General features: G+C 26.6%; 1 protein-coding gene and 2 long non-coding RNA genes across 6 annotated transcripts in view; all 3 read right to left on the bottom strand.

Annotated features, from left to right (window-relative positions):
• The window catches only part of Arms (Ankyrin repeat-rich membrane spanning), a 38542-nt gene that overhangs the window by 16194 nt on the left and 2895 nt on the right, over window positions 1–19453 (bottom strand). Inside the window, exon 1 of one of the 4 annotated variants that reach the window (XM_086908713.1) lies at window positions 13681–13901. The exons of 1 other annotated variant lie outside the window; for it this stretch is intronic. In XM_086908713.1, coding sequence (XP_086764839.1) covers window positions 13681–13812 — 132 coding nt within the window. In that variant the 5' untranslated portion in view covers window positions 13813–13901. Of the gene's footprint in view, window positions 1–459; window positions 657–13680; window positions 13902–19453 lie in introns of those variants that run through there. 2 more of the 4 variants (XM_086908714.1, XM_086908717.1) reach the window with 2 other exon arrangements.
• LOC147657496 (uncharacterized) lies at window positions 5938–11595 on the bottom strand. The gene is made up of 3 exons (XR_015292232.1): window positions 11329–11595; window positions 7339–8282; window positions 5938–7249 (listed from the first exon to the last, which is right to left on the bottom strand). It is a non-coding gene; the product is annotated as an uncharacterized LOC147657496 (long non-coding RNA).
• On the bottom strand, window positions 12169–12572 carry LOC147657495 (uncharacterized). The gene is made up of 2 exons (XR_015292234.1): window positions 12433–12572; window positions 12169–12357 (listed from the first exon to the last, which is right to left on the bottom strand). It is a non-coding gene; the product is annotated as an uncharacterized LOC147657495 (long non-coding RNA).

Genomic DNA, 19453 nt, shown 5'->3' with positions numbered 1-19453 from the left:
AAATATATCCATATTATGAATTTTAAACCACCATTATTCAGTATCATCGTAAATTTTACAAAATCCAAGTTTCAATATTACAATATTCTCCAACAGCCTTAAACAAAAAGAAAGCATTACTTTCTATAGAAACAAAAATACACAATAAAATATAATCTATCTGTTTTACATCTTGTGAACTTTAAAGTCACGATCAATACCTTACAAAGAATAGCTTCTCAATCAAATACTCTACATGATCAATGCCACAGATATTCTATTGTATATCTATTCTAGATATTCTTTCTATAAAAATACGATAAAACATCATCTATCTCGTTCTTATTACATCAAACCAGCCTACTAGAGCAAGAATTACAACAAAACATCTTCCATCGACTACTGTACAGTGGACTAAAATATAAACCCTATAAAATCCAAAATTATATTTCCTTCATCGACATTTAATATATTCAATACCGTAAAAGACGGACCCTCGACAACGTGGTGAGCCTTAGCATCTTTTCCAAATTTCTGGTCGTCATCCCTCTCCCCCTTTTTTTCCAATCCTCCTTCTCCTCCTTCGTCACCTCCTCGCAACGAGCGCACCTCTACTTATGACTTCTTGAAAACGCACGAGATCCACTGGGAAACGCGTGCGATCCGCGACGCCAACAGATCGGTTAAGAGCATCGCCTGGCATATCGTGCGACATTTATATATCCGACGTAGGATCTTTAAAGTCGTGTACACAACTCGTGCGGAATCGCGTGTATTAACAACGTGCTCTCTCGTCGTGCACCACTCGTCATCCACGTTGGTACACTATTGTTTGCGGAAAGCCATTTGATTAACCCTGCTACTGGTATAACACCAAATGTAATGCGTATGCATTTTAGTTAGTTATTAAGTGGTCTATGAGTTTGTACAGATCTTTATTTCGCATTAATGTGAAACACGCCCCATTCTTTTCGACGGAAAGAGTGAAGATTTTTGAATGGCCGAAGCTTTTACAATCTTTTTGAAATATTTCTTTTCGAATATTATTTATCTTGTATATAACAGTGCAATTATTGTCGAACATTTCGTTAGAAAATATTGAAATGAACAAAATAAGTGGTAATCTGAATAATCTGGATATTCGTGATGAGATATTCTTGTTTTGGAATAATAATAAAATTATTAATCCAATTGCGTAGATTTCATGGAATAATATTAAATGATTAAATAATAAATATATTCCTTTGGATTATAAAAATAATTATATTATTTATCAATCTTAAATTAATATATAACAATTTAATAAATAAGCTTCGACCGACTTTTGTTTTTTTTTACATTCATCGATTCTCCCAAAAATATCACAAATATAATTAACATTCATCTTTGGTCTTGATCTTTTTAATTACTTATGAGTATGAATCTTTACGCAGAATCAAATCTTTATGAACCTGATTAAAGAAATGGAACTTGAATAGAAATTTCATAAATTTCTATCTTTTCATTCTTAAAACATAATCATATTTTGTATATTTTTAAAAGTTTTACAAACTTTTTTTTTTATTTTTTATTTCTAAAAACGTTCAATTCTCAATAATCCATGCACTGTTTAATACAAAACTATATTCGAAGAATTTCGAAACGAGGAAATTCGCGGGAGCGTTATTCATTGATTCGCGCGTCACGCGAGAAGGACGAAAATATCGTAAACGGGGAAGATTGAAAATCGAACGACACAAAAGGTCGTCGGATTCGATAGAGGGACGATCGTTATATAGGTGCCGAGAACACGGAGAATCGTATTGTGTGACGTAATCGAATAAATTGATTTAGCCATTTAAGACTGACCGTAGTAAATTTCGTTTGATTACGCTATATAATACCAGCTGATAGCGGGAATCTTCCTGATCGAGGGATCTTTCTCATTCCTGGTATCGACGTAATTTGATTTTTAATTCGAATAAAGAATTTTGTCTTCTTTTACCCTAGAAAAGAAAAATGCAAGAAAATAAATTTTTATTTTACTTTCTAGTTAGAAAAAGATTTTTGTCAATAAAAATTAAAGTGAATTTTTAAAAAAAACATGAACATTATCGACGCTTCTTATCTTTAATTTTGCTTGAATTGATTATTTATAGATTCGATAAAAATTGTGTATATAATAATTCAATAGGAAGAGAAAAAAAATAAGAAATTTTCATTCACCGAATCTTATGACGAGTTTATTGATGAATTCATTTAGTAGAAATAATTCTAATATCCTTTAATTCCAAGTCTTGATTATTCGCAGCTGTATTTAGAACGCGAGAGCACAAGTTTTACAAACGGTTCTTTATTTCCTTATATCTTTCTATCGTTAAAGGCTTCATTAACATTTGTTGTTAATTGACACCGGAAAGAAGTTGATTGCAATTTTTTTTCTTATGCAGATTTTTTTTTTTTTTTTTATCTCTTCTCTCAAATTTAATCTTTTGAAAAGATCGGTTAACTTTGAAGTGCATAATGACATTTCACGAAACACTACTAATTGTCCGATATAGTAGAATGCGTCACACTTACGACACAATGTGTTCGTATTACAAAGGAACATAAAGTATCCAGAGAATAAACGATCTATCCGCAGAAATAAATTATTTTCCTTTTTATTATCTTCGCACGCTGTAACTCAAACATCTCAGTGTTATTCATAATTGTTTTGTCTTTTATATTTAGAATGTTATCATGTTTAAGTACTTTAGAAATTGTGTTGTACAATCAAAAAATAATTTATTCGATTTTCGCGATATTTAGTCTGAAATTCATACGTTTCGTATAATAGTGTTGTAATCATTTGGCCACAAATTTTTTCCTTTAAATAAAAAAAAAATCCGAAAAAATTACGAAGAATTTATAGAGAGAGAATAAGATGTATTCTTTTAATTATTTTGCGATACGTATAAATTGATAATTTTTTAATTTTATTTTTCTATTTCATAAAAGCTATGCGTTTAAATATCCTAATTTGTATAATAACAGATTAGAATTCTTCTTTCAAGAAAAAGAGTGGACAAATTTTGATCATTCCTTTTGAATCGAAGAATGGAACAAAAGTAAAAATATGCGATAAATTTAAAAAAAAAAAAAAAATACGAGCCATTTGTTATTTTTCAATGCGCAAACATTGTACGTTTAAATAAAGATACTCCATTGTTGTTAAGAATGCAATATTGGATGGTAAATTTGTCAAACAGAGATTTCTTTCATTCGTTTGCATTCCACGATAAGTACAAGTCTAATCATGCAATTGTTGCGCATAGTCTTTTTATGCTCTTTAATCGCGACAGCAATGTAACAATTTAAGAAAAAATTTCATCGATTAATCTTTGAATCAGTAACAATAATAAAGTTCTTTCTTTCATCAATCAAAATTCAAATTTTCTATCCAATATTTCAAAAATTTTGAAGTTTTGTCATCATTTTCTTTCATCATTTTTCCTTTTTATATTAAAATTTATTTCTATCATATCATTCGTAAACGATTCAAATTTTTAGAATTTTTAAAACATTGTAATTAAAACCAATAAAGATAAACAATTTCTCGAAAGTTTTTTTTCATATTTATTATAATGATTTAAAAAAATACGATATACGATATGATCAATTTCAAAGAGTGCAATTACGTATCGATTAAAATAAAATTACGAATGCAAACGTTAATGCAACAACTAAGGAGAGCAGAATAACCTTCAGAGAAACTTTCAGTTAGAAAAATACTTTTACTCTATAGAACTAGGCGAAGAGACTGCGCGTCCTTGCACTACTCACAGCACTTGGGCCAATTAAAGCACTCAACAAACTAATCAATTGTGTACAATATGTCGTTTGCTAGACCTTATAAAAAGAAATATGCGCTTGGGAAACGTGACATTTTAATTCCAACGTTAATCTTTTTCCTCGAATTTTCCATTTCGTGCTTTTCCATCCATGGCGCGATTTTATCTATTTAAATATCTTACAATTTTTAGAAATCCCACTTTCTCTTCTGGATAATACTTTTGATAACTTTCACGGATGATTATATTTTTCACATTTTAAATTTTCTTTCTACGATATCTCGATTAAAGATTATTTTTTTAAAAAATTATTTATGGAAATTTACACTGTTAATATGATAGCAGGTGAACACTCGATTTTTGCATTTAGCAGATAAAGATCTAGAATCAATTATTTATTCACGTTATCTCCATGAATTGACTATTGTAAATTGATCAGGAAGGCGGCAAAAAGTCGCGGAGGAGAGCAAATATTGGAACGTCACAACTGGTGAGTAATAAAGATCAGTATCTGGTTTCATTTATTGAAATAATGGAACATCATACAGTTGCGGCCATTAAAAAATGTAAATATATATCATATGTCATATTTTTTCATGTATTTACATGTATTTATGTCATTCGATTACAAAATTTTGATCGATCCGAAAATAATTGGAAAAGATCATATTATAATAATGAATAAAAGAGAAGAAAGTCGAGAAAAATTGAAAAAAGAATTAAAGAAAAAAAAGAAAGAAAGAAAGAAAAAAAATGAAAAATCTTAAAACACTAATTCGATCAATTTAACTTCACGTGCGTACGTGCAATTAATCGTTCTAAATTTCATAGACGAATAAATCGTGTTAATTGAATCTAAACGCGATTCAAGGTGTACGGGAAACGTTTAAAGACACTGTTGCATCTATCATTCTTCATTCGAGACACGTCGAAAAATGTTGGCACGTTGTCCAGGCAAACTGACAAAACGACACTAAATCGTTTTCGTTTAATTCAATTCAAAATCTTGCCCCCGGTTTCCTCATATTTATGAAGTAAATATAACATTCAACTTATAGCTTATATATATATATATATATATATATATATAAATACAAACGAACCGTAAAGAATATAAAATATTACATCATCTTAGAATTGGCACACCTATGGAAAATCTTTGAAATCCTCTAGCTTAGAATTCGTTGAAATTTATCTGCTCGAAATAAAAACTCGATCTAATTTTAGATCATCATTCTCAATCCACAATTTCAGAAATTTAATTTCTATGGTTTTTAAAAAAAAATATTGCGACACCATTAAAACAATTTATACGGAGAAAGAATAAAAAAGTAAAAATTTAATTTTTTTTCAAGCAGAAAAAAATTATCATACATCACTGTAATACATACTTGGCTATAGATCACTGAATTCCAGAAATCAAGATTTGTTAAGATTCCATTTCTTGAAAAAATATTATAAAATTTTCCCAGTATAATATATTTTTCAATGTTAGTTGAAAAATGTGCCGTTCCAAACAAAACATTCAATACAAAAGTTCATTATAAATAATAATAATAAGAATAATAATTTTCTTAAATAAGAAAATTAAAAAAAGAAGAAATATCGTGTAATTGTCTTCCTTTGTCAAGTAAATAATTATTCATTTGAATAGATTGATTAAACATATTTTATCGGCGTTATTTTTTCTGTACCTGTTTGCTTCTGTTCCAGATCGATTGTATCACCTGTTGATAAGAAGAAAATGATCCGTAACTTCGTGCCAATCCCTGTGGAACCAGGGATGAGAGAGACGCGGCATTTTCCCGATTAGAATTCAATAAATTGCTTCTCTCATTCGCGTATTCCATAGAAAGCAGGTCAATGTCAGGAAATACTCTCATATTCTAATAATGATAATTATAATTGGCACCAGAGTCATCGATAAAGTCATCGTTCAAACACTAGATCTTCTTTTCATCAATCTTTTTTTACTCAATGCAGCCTTTTTTCATTTCATTTCAAACTTGCAATGCAATTCTTTTTTTTATATATATATATATATATAAAAATTAATTGTCTTTTATGATCAAGTAATTCAATAGATTTTACAAGCTATAAAATATTCTTCGACAATATTTATTGTTAATTCATTTGCATCAAAACATTTCTCTTTTTCAAGTTTTTCATTCAAATCGATAAAAGTTAATAATCTTTCACGTGACGTTTAAATCACGTGCAATCGTTCACGTTTACGAAACAATTCGCACGATTTACAAATTACACAATCATAATTTATTTCTCGTTAGTACAATTTATCACGTCATTCAACGAGGTAACGATTCTCGAAGCTGTGTATCTGTATATATATATATATGCTTCGAAATAGAAACTAAATTTTTATTCAATGTAAAATTACGTTTACATTGTAATTTTAAAAATTATATTTAACTTTAACAAACCATATTAACGATAAATAAATCATTAATAGAAATAAAGATATTTTATTCCTTATCACTTCTTGGAAAATCCAAATGAAAATGTTACAAATTTCAATGGTGAGAATCTTCATCATATAGATCACATTTGTGCACCCACAAATAATCATCACTTTTATTTGTCAATATAAAAATTTCAAAAATGTCTTTGTTAAAAACTTTTATGTCCAATTATATTCAAATCATTTAGTTCAGATAGAGAGAAGTTTCAATCTTTATTACGTTTTATCTAGACAGAATGACACCATTTCGAACAGTTTGACACGATATGATCGAGGCAACTCTGAGAAACAACATCCAAGAAACTTCTAAACGAGTAAACGTTGCTTACCCTCACCATTTCGTTCTTCATATCTATGGAAAACGTTCGAGAATAAAATAGAATAAAAAAAAATGTGAAAGATATAGAACGAATCGAATCCTCGAGGGGAGATGTTCTCGTGTTACAGCGTTACTTGAAAATAATTTGGTATTTCCCATTAATTTATGGAAATTCGATTGCGCAATTATCTTGGAAAAGATAAAATTTTAACGTTTCTTTATTCGATTCGATTATACGTTTTTTATACTCTTTTCTTTGTGTTATTGCGCTATACTTTTATCTTCTATATTTTGTATAAAATGATTGATACTGCTTCTTGGATAGATTAAATTCTAAATATAGAGAATTACAGATTGAAATACAATTATTTTCTTTCGCTTATTGTTGATATAAGTTTCCTTCTTCCCGTGAAAAATCTTTCGTCTTTCTAGAAAAATCTAGATAATTGAATCTTCGTGAAGATCGGATGATTAAGCATAGAAAACAATATTTTTATTAATTTCACTCGTGATTGATACAAATCTTCTTTTTCCTACGGAGAATTTCTTCTTATATTTTCTACGAAAGTCGATGTTGTTTCATGGAAATAGAGTATCGATTACAATTCTCCTTGAAAAACAATAAAAAAAATCTCTCTCTTCTTAGATAAATTATACATTCTGGAAAATATATTTTTACTTTATTCTCATCGCTCTGGGACGAGTTAATTAATCATAATTTTAATATAACCGGAATAATCAATACTCACGATATCCAAGAACACACTTCAATTCCGTACGACATCATGCAAGTGAACAAGCTTTAAACGCAACATTTTTGTCATGCATCGTTGACGGTCTCATATCCGTGTTACATATCCGACTTATATAGATTTTCCCTGAGAAATCAAGCGTACACAAATCGTTGGATCGTTGCCTCGTGTTTCCTCTTTACACGAACTTAATGAAATTACCGATGTTCATCGTTCGAAAATCGAGGTTAAACACAAGTAACATACTCTTTCGACACGCGAATCTTCGTCTCTAATTGCGATCAACCACTCGTTCTTCAAATTATTACTCTTTATAATCAATTATAATTTCCTTCGATCGATCACTGGCTGATCATTTAATTTCGTTTCCCATTAACAATTATTTCATACCTCGTCCACACTGTCCGGTACTTATCGTTCTGTTGCTGCACATATAAACACGTAATATAAAGAATTATTGATCTTATCTTATCAATCAACGTGTACAATCGAAAGTTATTTCGTAACACGAAGCAAATCGTGAGATATAATATTTTTCCTAATATGGATGATTTTAATTAATTAGAAGAGAAAAGAAATCTTCCATTCCATTCGTCAGAGGATTACAGTGTCAAATCTCTTTCCATCTTGAAGCTAAATATCGTGTAATAATATTTGTCAAAAGGGAACCATTGTAACGACGTCACGTTAAATAACATTGTCTTCTTCTTGATTTTTTTCTTCTTTGGATGAAATATAACATTGAAGATATTATTAATTAATCTTGTTTTTTAACAAAAATTGTTGCGATTATGCGACAAAAATAAGAGATTTCACCATCATAAAGATAAAATCGAAAGGTTTTTAAATATCACTTTGCTTTGAATATTCTGTGCTTTTTTTGCAATGCGCATTTTCAAATTTTCCATAAATACGCATAAAAATCCACGGTCTAGCTACAACTAAAAATTTTAGAAAACGTTTTAAATATTGACAAAAAAATTTTTGGCATAAATGTATTCATATCCATGCTTTAAAAACGAATCACATCAATATCGGTGAATAAATAAATATTTGTTGAAATAGATAAAAGTTTCGAGAATTTTTCTCATCAAAATGTATGCGCGAGAATTGTTATCGCGAAATTGAAACTCATGAAATTGAAATAAAAAATCGCAATGGTTTTTGCAATAAAAATAACATATACGCCGTTGGAAAATTTACACGTAAAGAATAGTTTAAACACTGGTATATGAATAGACCGCGGATGTTTATGCGAAATAAAATTTATAAGATTTGCTCTAAGTCTCAGATATCATTTTATGCTTCTTCGAATATCAAAGTGCATTCAGCAGAGTTTTTTTTACATTTAAATTTTGCATAAATACATAAACATCCGCAGTCTATATACGAATTGTAATTTTACTAGACACGATTTAAAAATATTGTGTATCGCATTCGATTGCTTACTGGAAAGTAAATTAAAAAATCAAAGCCAATCGAACAGACAATTATCGTTATCTTGTAATTTGATAATATCATGATAAAATGTATTTTTAATTGATACGCTATCGATCAATTTTATTCACGTAAAATCCAAAAAAAAAAAAGAAAAAGATTAAAATAATATGACTTTTATCGTGAAAATTCTTGATATATTTTTATAATTGTATTTTAAATAATTTTCTTTTTCGTGGATAATCTTTTAATATCCTAAATTATCATATCTGAACATTGATAAAAAAAGGAGAATCGTTGCTTTAAATATTTTTCATTAAAATTATAAATAAATCAAGATAAAGAGTATGATAAAATTTGCAAATAATTTAACTTCTATTTTTATGATTAAAAATTGAATTATATAAGAATTGAATAAATTTTTCTTTAATCAGATTACTCAATTTTTATTTGCATTCTATACACGATACCATATTATAAAGATGCTTTATAATTTTTATCGTGGAAAATATAGAGTGCAAAATAAAATTAAATGATGCTAATTAAAACCAAAGTAACGAATGATTTGATAGAAAATAATTAACTAATTACAATTATTATATACAATAATATAACACGTGAAATATTAGTGATTGAAGTTTCAACTTTAATATTTTCTATGTCTATATGTGGAAAATTATTAATAAAAAAATTAATAATATTTTCTAGATTTGTATGTTGATCAATTTAATTTATTTAGAAATTTTTTAAAAAATTACTAATTTATGAATTTAATAAATAATCAACAATAAATTATTAATAATAAATAGAAATCAAATTAATCAAAATATATATTATAGTTCAGCCTGGCACCCAATAACATTCACACTGAGAGATATCACGTAAAAGCATTTTTGGCATCATGTTGCTATGCAATGACTACTATCATGATTCATAATGATTGTATTGGCGATATCACAAATATAACAATTAATTTGATTTGATTGAATAATGAATCTGAGGAAATGATTAATTAACAAAGAGTTAAAGAATCTCCACATAAATTTTTCAAAAATGATTAATAAATAAAATGTCAATTGTCAGATCTATAAATCATTTCTATACTTTAAAAAGATAGTTCAAATATATATATATATATATAAAGTAAATTTTTAAAATTTATTATATATTAAATTATTTTTCTTCTTAATTGATTATATAAAATAAATCAAAAAATTAAAAGGAAACAGAATTCACTACTAAACACGTCAATCCAATCATTAACATATCATCTCGCTTCATTGGGATAATAATAGATAATACGATAGAAAGAACAATCACAGAAAAATCATTAAAATTTTTTCACGTTCTTAATAATCGAATCAAACGAGATTCAACGAGATTATAATTGGCAGGTAATGTCACTATAAATACAATATTTTTCTAACACTTTCCTAAAAATTAGAATCATCTATATCGAATCAAGAATGGAAAAATCAAACCTGCAACTACAACTTACGAATGTTTATCAGCTTATACATATTTCTCATCTCTGTGTTATATTTGTTAAAAATGATCAATAAATAAAGAAATATTTAAAGAAAAATTTCAAAACCAAATTTTCGACAATCGAATTAAACTTGAAATGGTTACAATTTACAAATCGAGCCAACTACAAAACAAGACAATATAGCCTACAACATGTCAGAAACAACCTATCAATCAAATCGAATAATTTAAACTACGAAAGTTAATACGTTCACTGATGATCAGAATTTGATTACCTAATTTATCAATGAATGAATCTCTTACTTATTTCAAAACTTTATATATATACATTATAATTGATGATATTTGAATGATTAAAAAGCTTTCCTTTCAAATTTAATATGCTCTATTAAAAGAATGCGTGTAATATGATTTTACTCTAATTATTCAAAATATCTTCTCAAAATTTCACTTCTATTTAATATACAAATAACGTTTAATATATTTATACCTTTAACATTAAAGTTTTATCTTTGAATTCATAATGTTTAATATATGAATAACGTGAAAACATTTCACATTAATTATTCAAAAGCTATTCTCTGTAATTTCACCAATTACACATTATTTTCAGAGACTTTTTAAAATTCACTACACTTCACAAACTCACAATACTCAAATTTTCAACATCTTCAATTCTTTAAATTCACAAAATTCGAATATATGAATTTTTAAAACGCAACTTTACATTAGTTATTCAGAAACTTTTTCTAAAAATTTCACTGATATTTGAAATATCTATAATAACTCATCTTCACGTATTATTTTCAAACGTTTCTTAAATTTATTGCATTTTTTGCAATTTATTGCAATTAATTGCACAACTATTTTCTAAGCTTTATCAAAATTCATTCATAACGTTTAATATCTTTATACCTTCAATATTTTCAATTTCAAATTCACAAAGTTTCACAAACTAAAATACAATTACATTAATTGTCAAAATACTTTTCTTCGAATCCACTGATATTTAAGGGATCACACTAATTAATATTTAAAATCCTTATAACAATTCATCTTTACACATTATTCTCAGAGGCTTCCTTAAAATTCATCGCACAATTATTTTCCAAGCCTTTTCAAAATTCATTCGCAATAACGTTTAACTTCTCAACATCTTCAATTCACAATGTTTGATATTCGAATAATACTCTACTACACACAACTATCGTAAAAGTACTATCGAATCAGATTCTGTGCGCAGTGATCGAAAAGATTCGTGGATTCGTGATATGTCAATGAGGATAGAGGACATCGTCTGTTCCTCGATTTATTCGTCGATCAACGACCACGTCGTTCTTGTTCCGGGCGTGCAAACACCCTCTTTCGTGACACTGAGGGATGTTCAAGCTTGTCACAACGAGGTTTCTTTCTGGCACACGCGGATTTCGCCGTCTCCGTATGAACGGAGACGGATAAATCACTGTCGCACCCAGTGTTCGTGCATTGGCACGAACCGTCGAAGGTAAACGAAAATAGTCGTGCCCCTCTATCACGAATATATCTAAACTTGGATTTAGAGAAGGCGAAGATGCTGAATCGTTTCGCGCGATATATCGTTGATCGAGTGAGATATATATTCGAGTTCCTAATAAATTGATCAAAAAATTTTTTTCATTTCTTCAGCAGCAACAACAACAGTTTTCTGAAATGGATCGTAGTTACAATGATGCTTTGTAAAATTTTATATGCTTTACGTAAAAAAAATCAAAACGTATTTGTACTATTCTATTTTTCCAAAATGAACGTGCTTATTTGAAATAATAAATAATAATATCCAATTAATTTGTAATATTACCAATTGGTAAATAAAAGGGGAGGTTAACTTACTGGAGCTGGAGTATAACCGAACGTGTAATAATATCAATGAAAAATAAATCACGTTATATATTTCTTGAACCAAGAAACAGGGTATAAAAATAACGGATAGAACTTTTGGAACATCTAATAAATTCTTGGAAGTTGGCATTTAAATTCGATCCAAGGATTATCTTCATTGGACAGGTTTGAGTAATTGAGGCGAGCTTGGAGATACGAGACACAGGAAACGGTCTGTAATTAAAAATGGATTTCTCTGTCTAATAATCTATTTTTGACTGGTTATTTGAGATGATCAGGATTACTTACGTGTAACATGTGAAATGAGACCACGTAGAGATATTTTATTGGTGAGGAATAAACGATCAAATGTGACTGAGTTTTATTGTAATGCTATAGAGATTGTTCCATTTATATAAGTCGATCTGAGAGAACGTGAGGATGAATATCTGTGAATGAATATCTATGAATAAGTTTTTATCCAAACTATAGAGTTTTCTTAAAAATAAACGGAATAAAAATACCAAAGTACTTCTCTGAGATACGATTTCCAGGACATTTCCTTGAAACATAAATCCTTGCACAAAGACTTATTGTAAAAAATCACAATATTCTAGGTTAGAAAATATCCGCAGTATCGAGTATTGATCGAATTCTCTTACTCTACTTGTCAAGCATGATATAACACAAACGTATCGTTCTTTGTATGGAAATCCAAGTTTAGTCTACACTTTCAATTATTGGAATAACATGTTGGACACATCCTGTTTACAACTATTGAATATCCACAGGAACGATACACAGGAAATTTAAACGGATGTATATCGATCTAGAAATCGAAGATACAACAAGATGTGACCTAAATTAAATTTTTAATTTATTTTCCAATCTTTTCTAATCTTTAATAACCAATTGTATAGACATTTCTTATTAATGATTAATGATTTCCAATTAATCGTATATTAAACTAATCGGATTGGATCCCAACTACTAGTCGAATCAAATTTTACTGAAAACTTTTAAAGCTCGCAATAAAATTCGATTAAAAAAAAAAAATTCGAACGATGAATAAAGATGAATGGAAATGGAAACAAAAGATTCTCGCGAATCCAGCGGTTTAATTAAACAGCGGAAGTGGCGAAGAATTATCGAGTATAGTGAAGGAAGGAGGCAAAGCGGCCAAATGTATTTCTGACCGCAACGCCTGCGCGCGCAAAAAAAATCTCAGGATGGATTGCTTTATAACGATGAAGTGACTATTTCAAGAGATACCACACTGTATGGGATGTAAATTGAATTTGAAACAATTTTTCATATTAATAAAAATCATAAGATAATATTAGATTTTTTTTAATCTAAAATTTCTATTTAGAATCGTTGCTATCTAGAAAATGAAAGAATCTTAGGGGGATAATTTTAACTTTAAGAAGAAGTAAAAGAATAGATCTCGTTTTCTTTGATCTCGTTTTACCATAAATATGTATTTTAAAAATGATTTATTCCAATATATTTCAAGAATATACTTTAAATCTAAAAGTTTCTTTCAAGTTTCATTACCTCGTGGAAATGGCTCTTCAATAAAGTGAATTGAATCCCTCGATACTCTCCATGGCCCGAGATCTGCCTCGATTTCTTACTTGTCGTTGAATCGGTTGAACTTTTCCGACTTTTCAATCGAAAATGTGACATTTTTACTTTTCTTCACACAAACGTTTCGAAATAAATCCCCGCTATCGATTGATCAATCATCGAACAGATCCTTTCCCGATCGCTTAAAAATTATCATTCTTTCGTAAACCGTTCGAAGTTGAGATATCCATGATAATGAAAGCACTTTTAACAAATTGCACAATTTTTTATATTTAACTTGGCGTGTTAACACGTTCGCTGCTGATAAGAATTTTTTTATCACTTTTTATAAGTTATTTATATGTTCTGTTATAAATATATTCCGTTGTAAATATACAATAAAAATGCAAAATATCGAGAAGTGTTAATTCATCGTTCCAACATTTAAATTTTAACACTTTTTTTTTAAATATTTTATCTTTTCAATATCTCGTTAATAGGTATTAAAAATATCACGTTTTCAAATTTACATTTATACATCATGTTTAGACGCGTAAAAGCGAAATTTGATCAAATATAAAACTAAATCGCTTTCAATTCAATCAATTTTTTAATTTTTTTAAAATTCTAAAAGAGAATTTCTGGTCGAGAAATGATATAATTAATAAATTATTCAAACGTTTATTGGATAACAGTTTACGAATGGATAATTATTAAATCGAGTGACTTATAAATTTCTTTTCTTGAAACGTTATGTAAAAAATTGAATGTGCAATTAATACTTTGACAAATAATCATAAGGTTTCGAATGAACAATCCAATATTGCTTCTTGTCGTATCTCAAATCAAATCAAGATCCTTTAATCTTATTAAAGTCAAGAAAGACGAATTAACTTGTCAATTAATCAATATCTTTTGATGATTCTCTTTGAAAAATTCTTTGTTTTTTTAATGCATCGTTATATTTATATTAAAAACATTTTATTTTATTTATATTAATAATAATAATAATAATAATAATAATAATAATAATAATCCATCAAATAAAATTATTATCAATCATCTCAAATTGTCTCATTTATTTATCATCATAAATTCAAATTAATAAAAAGAATAAAAAATTACTTTTGTCTTCGAATATTTAATCGCAGGTATTTATCGAAATGGCATATACAACGATATTAAATAAACCAGCAGTTCTTATAAGATACTACCAGAGAAATATACATAATGAGTAATAATATGAGTAAATGAGTAATTATTATAAATTAATTTAAAAAAATATATGATATCTATCGTTTTATTTATTTATAATAAATCTCTTCTTTCCAAATTTGAACACTGTTCCAAATATCGATATTTAATATCATATCTAAGGAGTAATAAAAAGAATTATTTAAAACAGTCCATGGTCTAAACAAAGAGTTAAGAAACTGCTAAAGAATAAACTAATGCGAAACTGTGCTCGAGAGGAAATCAATGGGTCAGCTGTTCAACGAACGAGTACTGAACTTTCACTGAAATATCTTCTGTGCAGGCAGAAAAGAAAGTTCAACCAATGCATAAGGCTTGGTTAGAATAATCCAATCTATCATTATCGTGCAATTTTACTTATCTGGCTATTATATCACTCTTTTTTTAGAGTGTTTGATAAAAAGAAGATAAATCTAAGTCTATGTATTTTTTATTGCTTCAAGGTAATATCTATTTTGATTTTAATTTGTTCAATTGTGCTTCAAAGCCATGATAAGTTGAATAAATTTTGATTTTTCTTTCTAATAATTTTTCCATCGAATTTTTATATTCATAATTGTTTAATTTGCAATTCTTAAATAAAACAAATAATGAATTAACCAAAGAATAGGATAAAGAAGAATTAAATTTAAACAAAATTTAAATACAACTTTTTCTATACAAATTATTGATTCAAAAATCCTTTGGAATATCACTTAATGCGACAAAATAAAATAAAATCTTATCTTCATGTATTGATCGATGCTCACCTACGTGTTCTCTATTTTTATAAATGCGAAACTTTCCGACAATTTATCATTAAATAACGTGGCAAAAAATATTGTAAAAAAAAAATAAAGCAAAAAAAAATAGTAATCATTATCAGTTCTAAATAATTATATCTCATTCGAACAATGTATTACGATTGGAGCCAAGGTAACGCATTCTGTGAATAAACGTATTAATAGCTAATCTGATAATTTTCTAATAACTCGAATCAAGTTTCAAGGATAATTATCTGCACTTAATATTCCACGACTTCGAATTCGATTATCGAAATCAATTTAATAAAACTAATCACAAATATTATGAAACTTTCTTTCAAACGAATAATCATACAGAATATAGATTTAATAGATTTATAGGAAAATGGAACGGTCAATTAAAATATATATTATATATTTAATATTATATATATTATATATTAATATTTCGATAATTTTAAGTAAAAAATATTTCAATATTTTTTTAAGACATAATATACCTTTTAAAATAATTTTTTTTATTACTTATATTCAATATCCAGTCATATCCCTTTATCAGAAATAATTGCAAAATAATATCAGATTTCTTTTTATAATAGTGTTATTCTTTTTAAATTTAATTTATTTATTTTTTTCACAGTTTCTGTCTAGTTTCTCTTCTTTTGAAAAAAATTTTTGTCATGTTTTTCATTCAATGTACGTGCTATAATTAGAAAAATTTCAAAATGTAAATATCAATAGATTATTTATTCAAACTTATCAAATTATAAATAAGCGCATACGACATTTTCGCCATTTTAATGCCAAAAGTCATAAAATAAAGTTCCTTAGATAACCATTAAAAACAATACTTCCTTTTTCTAAATATATAATAATTTTCATTATTTTCCACAGATTTTATCAATTATGAAATCTATCTTTTATCCTTTTTATAATTCTATCTTTTATTCTTTTTTTTTTTTTTTAATTTTTTCTTATAGAAAAAAATAGTTAATGATTCCATTACAAGATGACGGGGATGATTTAAAGCACCTGAATGAATCATGATGATATTCGTACGTATATTGAATTATTCAACAATTGAATAGATATTAATATCTACGAGAGGCAAAAGTCTTCAAAATCAATTAAATTATTGATAATCCTTTAAAAAACTGAAAAATCACGTCTGAAATTTATTGTAAAAAAAAAAGATCATTCACGTATATATCATATTATATAATTACATAATTAATCATTTATACTCATAATCATTTTATTAAATTTTTAAAAAATTGCACAAATGATGGTAAATGATAAAATTTTATGATATAACTAGACCATTAATAAACATAAAACGATATACCAAAAAACAAAGAATATTCTAAAAATAAAAATATTACCAAAATATTATCAATATGAATAACAAGTCAATTAATTTCTCCCAATTAAAAACTGGAACGCAATATCAATTTAAATATTCTTATAAATAATGCATAATATCAATCTTATGACGCATATAACTTACAATTAGACAAAATCACTAAAAATCATTTTCACATAATCACCAAAATATATAGATCAACAAATCTAAAACGAGTTAAACCGATATGATAAAAAAATTACATAAAAACACTATTTTCATGCACGCATTAGAACGTGAAATACAAGATGAAATACAACGATTCGAAAATTCACTTTTACAATTCAAATAATTGATTAAAAATTTACACGAAAATTCCATGTTTTTTAAAAAATCAGTGCTGAAAAACGATCAAGAAAATGCAATCACAGAAAATGTGTGAATATGTATGTTTTAAGGAACAAAGCAAACACACTACTCGATCGGACTAACATCCTTCGTATACTGAGACGCGAGAACAATTAACCACGATACCTGACTCATGTGGGCGATCCACGTGGATGGATCATCCTCTACTATCGTTCACTGGCTAGAAAACAACGAGTGGGATGGCGGGATATCGTGATTTATACACTCGTCTAAAATTGGAATAGGTTCTCTTTTGACGATGCACAATAATCATCCTTATCGTTCGTTCATTTGTTAAAGGGTAACCTTCCTGGATCAACTGAACTGAGGCTAACGTCATCATCATCTACGCTTTGATAGATCTTTAGGAAAGCTAAGGTCAGAGAAATTTATGTATAACAATATTATACATGGTGTGCAGACATAAATTGATTTTAGAATATAATTTAATTAGAAAATTAGATCAATTGATTTTTCAATCGATTTTTAACTTTTTTAATTTTATGAAAATTCTTATAATGCATTCAGTTGGATTATGAATAAAATGGATTAAGAATAAACGCTCAGTTATTACTGATATTATTTGCAATATACTAGTAAAATATGTACGATTAATTTTTTTAATAGATGATTTGAATTTATAATTTGCAAAATCTATTGAAAAATAATAAATTATTGATTTTATTAATTTATATGTATGTATATATATATTAATTTATATGTATAATATACATATGTACATGTATATTGTATATATACATATTTTGATAAAATGTGTTTTATTACAAATTATTTTATTTATTAAAATAAATATTTATAAATAATAATGATTATAAAAATGTTATATAAATAATAACATATAATAAAATTCCATTGTTATTTTTCCATTCTGAATGTTATGTGTATTTAATTAAATCTATGATAAATTTCTTTGAGCATGATAATATATGCATGTTAATATGATTTGTTATTATGTAAGAATAAATTAAATAAATAATTAAGTAAATTAAGTAAATTACATTAACATTCCATGCTGAATATAGTCAAAAAAAAATTTTAAGATTTAACAGCATTTAATATATCTAATATCTATGAAACACATTTCTTTCCTGGAGAAATAAATCTATAATATTTTTGATAATACGAAGTAATTGTTTTATAAAAAAAGATTTGATAGAAAACGATTCAATAGAGTCGTTCTATTTATTTCTTAATGGAAATGAAAAAGAAAATTAGAAAAATAGAAATAGAGAAAAAATGTTGTTGAATTTGTGGAAAAAGAAATATTGAATTATCTTTTAATATCTTATCTGAATTATGAAAAAAAAATAAAATATTTAAAAATTTGTATAAACGAATAAAATATTTTCCAAATTACTAAATGATGCATCTAATTAAATATAATAATTAAATATAATATACTCGTTTTAATTTTCGATTTTTTTAATAGTCAGATTTTTTTATAATGAAATAGAAATTTATAATTTTTGATATAATCAAAATACATTATTATAGACATCAAAGAAAATAATAAAATATAAATATATAGATATCAGAAGAATACTTAAAAGATAATTAATTATTAAGAAAACTTTTCCACAATAGAATGTTACATTTTTCCAAGTTCATGCTTTATCAATGAAAAAAAAAAAAATAAAGATAACGATACTTAAAAAAAATTTATTTTATGAAATAATTATTTGCAAATTTTTATTTACACAATCGAAAGATGTTTTCAGAATTTTTTATTCCATTAATCTCTATCTTTTTAAATGATTCTTATAAATCTTCCTTATTTGTAATATATCAGAATTTGACATATTTCCATAAATCATTTCTTTTGCATATTTTTGCAGTAATCTAATATCAAAAACTTATATAAAAAGTTTTTCGATGTATATATATTTCTTAATTATTTATACAATTTATATAATTATAATTTTTTCCATAAAAATTGAAATAACTTTTTGAAAAATATTCAATATTTTTTTTCAATATTTTAATATTTAATATT

The sequence above is a fragment of the Apis florea genome, unplaced genomic scaffold, assembly GCF_048593485.1.
Source record: "Apis florea isolate Af1SG1 unplaced genomic scaffold, ASM4859348v1 contig_3081_pilon, whole genome shotgun sequence".
In the NCBI taxonomy this organism is placed as follows: domain Eukaryota; kingdom Metazoa; phylum Arthropoda; class Insecta; order Hymenoptera; family Apidae; genus Apis; species Apis florea.
The sequence above is the reverse complement of the archived record's forward strand: the minus strand, read 5'-3'. Positions and strand labels throughout refer to the sequence as shown.